This window comes from Molossus molossus, unplaced genomic scaffold, assembly GCF_014108415.1.
Source record: "Molossus molossus isolate mMolMol1 unplaced genomic scaffold, mMolMol1.p scaffold_m16_p_24, whole genome shotgun sequence".
NCBI classification, from domain to species: Eukaryota; Metazoa; Chordata; class Mammalia; order Chiroptera; family Molossidae; genus Molossus; species Molossus molossus.
The window spans coordinates 1909591-1915971 of record NW_023425360.1 but is presented as its reverse complement, the minus strand read 5'-3'; the positions used below and the strand labels follow the sequence as shown (position 1 = coordinate 1915971).

Below are 6381 nucleotides of genomic sequence, written 5' to 3'. Positions count from 1 at the left end.
GGTCCCTCATTAGACAACAAAGAGAGGCGTTAGGGGCGGCGGGGGCGGGGCGCGGCCGAGAAGAGGACGAGCGGGCTGCGGCGAGCTTGGGTTTGGGGGCGCTCGCGCTCCGCTTGCTCAGCCCGCGGCCTCCGCCCGCCCCCTGCCCGGCGCGCGCCAATCGCCTCCCCCAGCGATAGTGTCAGTAGCATTGTAGTGTCAGCTCCCGCCGGTGACGTTGCGCCTCCCTCGTCCCCCTCCGGAGCCGTCTGGCTGCAGAGGCTCAGTCAAGAGGCGGGGAGCAGAGAAGGAAAAAGCGCTGAGTGAGGGCGGGCGGGAGGGAGTGGAGGAGCCGGGGAGGGGCTCCTTAAAGAAACGCTGCTGTCGCTCGCCTGCTCGCTTCTCTCTCGGCATTGTGGCCGGCCAGCCGGGCACTCGGGGGGCACGCGCGGCTGCCACTCGAACTCAGCCCCCACCCCACCCGCCAGCAGACCTGGGGTGGGGACCCAGGCGGGGGCTCCCGCAGCCACTGCCCGGCGCGGACCGCACGGAGCGACCCACTCCTTCCGGCGCAGAGAAAGGAGCCACGGAACCCTCTGCAGCCAGCCGGCCTCCCCACCCCGACCGCTCGCTTCCCGGCTGCCTTTGTGGCCAGATCTTCTGAGCCGAGGGCCGGCGGGGGCGCGGCGCGCACGGCCGAGCGATGCCCAGCTCGCTGTTTGCAGACCTGGAGCGCAACGGCAGCGGAGGGGGAGGCGGCGGCGGGGGAGGCGGCGGCGGCGGCGGCGGGGGAGAGACCCTGGATGACCAAAGAGCCCTGCAGCTCGCTTTGGACCAGCTCTCCCTCCTGGGGCTGGACAGTGACGAGGGCGCCTCTCTGTACGACAGCGAGCCGCGCAAGAAGAGCGTGAACATGACCGAGTGCGTGCCGGTGCCGAGTTCGGAGCATGTCGCCGAGATCGTGGGGCGACAAGGTGGGTCCGGCGAGGATGGGGAACTGGAGCGGAGCGGGTCTCCGGCCACCGCCCAGCGGGGAGGGCTCGCGAGGGATCGGGACCCGCGGAGCCCGGGAGCCTTGGGGAGGGAGGAAGAGCCGCGCGAAGGGCCGGCGCCCCAGACAAAGAAAGTGCTGGCAGGCTGTCTCCCAGACCCACGCCGCGGCCACGGCGGGATGCAATTCTCTTGCTAAAACCACTGCCTTCTCCCCTGGCGCCCCCCACCCAGCCGACCCCGGGAAATACAATTTAAATAGAAGATGCTTGGGGGAGGGGGCCTTTGATCGGTCCACTGGGAGGGGGGAGGAGGAGGAGTGAGCATCGGATGGAGGAGGATTCTGGATTTCTGCAAAGCATAATGGAGCCCAGAGGAGGAACAATGGGTCCCGGGACTGCCCCCCTTTCCCAGCGGTCCCCCAGCGCTGGGGGATCGCAGCTCCGGCTGCCTTCCCAGAACCCCTTAGCCGCGTCTTCAGGGCGGACGGCGCGCCCCGCTGGATCCCAGAGGCGTCTCCCCAGTTGACTTTTTCTGGGATTCTGGGGTTTGGCTCCGGACAACTGCAGTCACTGGGGAAGGTCTGGGCAGCCAATGGGCTGTTCCTCGAGCGCTTCGCGGGTGGAACCCGCTTCCCGGCCCGGGGTCAGGGCGGGAGCCGCCCCCTTTCTGCCCCTCGAGTGTCCTGCCGGTCCGCTGCCCTGGACACGGGCTGTCCCAAGTCTCCTCGCTTATTCCGGGGTAATGGGCGTGTCTCTCTCTCTCTCCCACTCCCTCCCCTGCACCCTGGCTCCCAGGTTGTAAAATCAAAGCGCTGCGGGCGAAGACCAACACTTACATCAAGACCCCGGTTCGCGGGGAGGAGCCTGTCTTTGTTGTGACTGGCAGGAAGGAGGATGTGGCCATGGCTCGGAGAGAGATTATCTCTGCGGCGGAGCACTTCTCCATGATCCGCGCCTCGCGGAATAAGAACACGGCGCTCAACGGCGCGGTGCCGGGGCCACCCAACCTGCCGGGGCAGACCACCATCCAGGTGCGGGTACCCTACCGCGTGGTGGGCCTGGTGGTGGGGCCCAAGGGCGCCACGATCAAGCGCATCCAGCAGCAGACGCACACGTACATCGTGACGCCCAGCCGCGACAAGGAACCTGTGTTCGAGGTGACCGGCATGCCCGAGAACGTGGACCGCGCTCGCGAAGAGATCGAGGCGCACATAGCCCTGCGCACTGGAGGCATCATTGAGCTCACGGACGAGAACGACTTCCACGCCAACGGCACGGATGTGGGCTTCGATCTGCACGGCGGGTCCGGCGGGTCCGGCCCAGGCAGCCTGTGGAGCAAGCCCACCCCCAGCATCACGCCCACCCCCGGCCGCAAGCCTTTCTCCAGCTACCGCAACGACAGCTCCAGCTCTCTCGGCAGCGCCTCCACAGACTCTTACTTCGGCGGGGGTACGGGGGGCAGCGCGGCCGCCACCCCGCGCTTGGCGGACTACAGCCCTCCTAGCCCTGCGCTCAGCTTTGCCCACAACGGGAACAACAACAATGGCAATGGATACACCTACACTGCAGGGGAGGCTTCCGTGCCTTCCCCCGATGGCTGTCCGGAGCTCCAACCCACCTTCGACCCGGCTCCCGCCCCCCCGCCTGGGGCGCCCCTTCTCTGGGCCCAGTTCGAGCGGTCCCCTGGAGGCGGACCTGCAGCTCCCGTCTCTTCTTCATGCTCTTCCTCTGCGTCTTCATCAGCTTCCTCGTCTTCAGTGGTCTTTCCCGGGAGCGGCGCCAGCGCGCCCTCCAACGCCAACCTGGGGCTGCTGGTGCACCGCCGGCTGCACCCGGGCGCCAGCTGCCCACGCTTGTCCCCGCCCTTGCACATGGCCCCGGGGGCGGGCGAGCACCACCTGGCTCGCCGGGTGCGCAGCGACCCGGGCGGAGGGGGCCTGGCCTACGCGGCCTATGCCAACGGGCTAGGGGCGCAGCTGCCGGGCCTGCAGCCTTCCGACACGTCCGGCTCCTCGTCGTCCTCCAGCTCCTCCTCCAGCTCCTCCTCCTCCTCCTCCGGGTTGCGGCGCAAGGGCAGCCGCGACTGCTCCGTGTGCTTCGAGAGCGAGGTGATCGCCGCTCTGGTGCCCTGCGGCCACAACCTCTTCTGCATGGAGTGCGCCAACCGCATCTGCGAGAAGAGCGAGCCCGAGTGCCCAGTCTGCCACACCGCGGTCACTCAGGCCATCCGCATCTTTTCCTGAGGGCAGTGCGCTTGCGCGCCCCGCGCCGGGGCGGGGAGGACCCTCCTCTCCATCCTCGCTCCCCGCGCGCGCGCGCCCGCCCGCCTCCCCGGTGCCCGACCTTCTCCTCCCCGCCCCGCTCGCACTCTGCGATCCGAGAGGAGCTTGGAAAGCTGCAGTATCCACTCCGTGTCACCTTTTAAGTGTTCAGCCAAGGAACTTGCCGGGATGTCTGCATCGAGAGTACTGTAGCCTGGGAAACCTGCGCACCACCTGCAATGCATGCTTTATAAATAATAGGAACGGCGACCTTCTAGTAACGATAGTTTTTACACTGTACTTAATAGGAAGCTTCCGAGAGAAGACAACCCCACGAGTGTTCCATTTTCTTAAACAGTAGGAGAGCAGTGAACAGTAATTATTATGGAGATGATAAGAATAGTGCTATGGGATGTGTAGACTTGTCTTAGTGTGTACCCCTGTGTGGCTGGGTTCCGACGACGCTTGCTCTAGGACACAGCGGACCCTTTCTGAATGTCCGCGGGAGGGCCCGACGTTCCTGTGAAGGATACTGCAGCTTTATTAAAGTTAAAGAAACTGTAACATATCTCTTATATATGAAAAAAAAAAAACACACGAAACGTTTAAAAGTTTTAAAGAGAAATTGCATTAATACAGATGGAAGTATTTTATTCTTTTTTGACTTGAAAAATTATATTTCATATTGCAAAGATGTTTACAAGTATTTTAATTTAAGTTCAGTGAACTTTTTTGTAGCTGGGTTAAATCTTTTTATTTTAGTATGGCCTTATGGCAAAGAACACTGTATTATTTTAATAATCACACAGTTGTGACCGAATTACAAAAACCATAAATGTGTAATGTTTTGAACAGTATTCTGTTGGGATGGAGATTTTATAGGTTCAGACAAATCTTCTAGATCTGCTTCACCCAGCATATTTTCAGTGATATAAAGCATATTTTATTCTATATTATTACAAAAAGAAAAAAAAACGGAAATGTATAAACACGTCAAAAGGAACGGTTGCTTTCTAACATTTGTATAAATAGAATTCAGTGCAAGTCACAAAAATTCTGCCGCACCACTCTAGTTTTAGTATTTCTATTTTAATACATTTGTTTACCACTTGTTTATGTATATGTAGGTGATGTTACTTGAGCTTAAATGTACTTTACTGAGCAAAGTTTAAAAAAACAAAGTATATTTTATTTTATGATAAAGGGCCTTTAACCTCATGGTCAAATACTAATATTATATTTGCTGAGACAAGATTTGAAATTGTATCAAGAGTTTTATTTTTCTGACATTTAAAGTTCTACATAATAAAGGTAAAACTTAAGTAATGGTGCTACTTCATTTTTTAAGTATTTCTATATAAATAAAATATTGAAGAAAATCTATATGGTGTGGTGACTTGATTTTTTTTTTTCTTTAAGCCTTTTGGTGTACCTGTATAAGGAATCACTATTATGTGACAAGTTAAATAGCTAACTTCCAGGCATATTATGTCAGTAATTTTTTTTATCAATAGAATGGACTTACAAAAGAGGCCAGAGTTGTGTTTGGTTGGATGTATGGGCCATGGGTAACAATATATATGTGTGTGTGTGTATATATACATATATATGTGTGTGTATATATGTATCAATATATATGTATATCTATGTACATATATGTATATGTATATATATGTATGTATGCATATATATATATATTTTTTTAATAGCAAGTTTCTACTGAGTCGGGGCTTCTCCATGAACAGTGGGCACAGTGCCTAGGGCTCACGATACTTTCAGGGGCCCAGGAAAATGTTTAATTAAAAAGAAATTAAAAGGAAAACCATCTCAAAAGCAATGTTTTAATTTTCAGACCTATACAAACCTATTGGACATTGCCTAGAATTTAAGAAAATAAAACGTTACAAGTATTTAAAGTTACTATCAAAAATAAATTTTGGTATCATTACTGTGGAGGAAGCAGCCCAGAAAGACAGAAGTGTGTGGGGTCCAGGAAAGTCATAATCTGGCCCAGCCGGGGCGCCTAACAGCACAGGGCGCCTAAGGGCTGTGCTTGCTGTGAGTTTCCACTAAGGGTCCCTTCCTTGGGGAGCTGCGGGGATGCCGGCTTCTGCTTGCGGCCTGAGCTGGATTTGAACACTGTCTTAATAGGCTGCGGGCGCAGGGCTTGCTAATTGGTGTTGACAGGCTCCTGGTGTTAACTGTTTGTTGTTGTTTCAGAGAAGTTATTGTTTGCTCTTGGCAGGCTACACCTGCTCCCTGGCCCCGGGGCTTTGTCAAGGGGTGGAGCCCCGCGTTCCCTTGGCCCCAACTCTGCCTTTTGCAGAGAACTCGGGAATGACCAGACCCCCGGATCCCCAGCGAACTTCCTGGCCCAGCTGCCCTTGGAGAGCGGTGTGTGCCCAGCCTGGGGCTTTTATTTTCATGTGTGTGTGTGTGTGGTGACAGGTGGGCGGCATTTAGCAGGTGAATCCAAAGAGTGCCCATGATAGGTGAGTGGTTCCCGTTACCGCTTTGTGTTGTATTGAGAGGTTCAGTCGCTGCCCACGCTGCCGTAGCTCCTGGTTTGCTTGGTGCACATGGAAAGGCAGGACGCCGGCGTCAGAGGTGGAGGGGGGAAAGGGGTGTCCTTGCTTGGGAGATTCCTGGCACCACCTTCAACTCGGGAACGTTCCCAGACCACGTTTACCCCGTTTCCTCTCCCTCAAGGGCCGGAGGTTACCTGAGGCCTGGCAAGGGGCAATACTATAGCCCCTTGCCCCGTGGTCGCTGTTCCGAAACACCGAGGACAGAACCGAGATCTTTGTACACTTACTTCTCTGGGAATGCGACTTTGCTTGTCTGCGTTATCCGAATGATTCCCGAGGAGGCAAGGAAACGTCCAAAGCCTTGATTGGTTGTGTTCCGCAAGGGCTCTAGTGGGGGGGGCGGGGGGGGGGGCTCAGTCCGTAACTGCTTTGGAAAATGGAAAAAGATCAGATTTTGAGGCTGCTTACAAACCCTCAGGTGGCCTATATTTGTGCTTTGTTGAGAGACAAGTTTCCTTTGTTGACATGCAACTATGGGGCTATATTAGGAATAAAACTACACTTCTTAGGCGAGATCTTTCTGTCACTGGGTTCCCCCCGAGGGCAGGCCCTTGTCACCCA

At 55.9% G+C, this 6381-nt stretch overlaps 1 protein-coding gene across 1 annotated transcript; it reads left to right on the top strand.

Annotated features, from left to right (window-relative positions):
• The first annotated feature begins 266 nt into the window (after positions 1 to 266).
• MEX3B (mex-3 RNA binding family member B) lies at positions 267 to 3858 on the top strand. Its single transcript, XM_036278008.1, has 2 exons — positions 267 to 953; positions 1767 to 3858. Exons 1-2 carry the CDS (start codon positions 683 to 685, stop codon positions 3212 to 3214), a joined length of 1719 nt encoding a protein of 572 aa, XP_036133901.1. The 5' UTR covers positions 267 to 682; the 3' UTR covers positions 3215 to 3858.
• Positions 3859 to 6381: the final 2523 nt, after the last annotated feature.

Bases quoted from the DNA above. Each gene is read 5' to 3' on its own strand.
- MEX3B (XM_036278008.1), top strand. From the start codon at position 683: ATGCCCAGCTCGCTGTTTGCAGACCTGGAGCGCAACGGCAGCGGAGGG. The intron at 954-1,766 runs GTGGGTCCGGCG...CCTGGCTCCCAG, and splicing joins CGAGATCGTGGGGCGACAAG to GTTGTAAAATCAAAGCGCTG.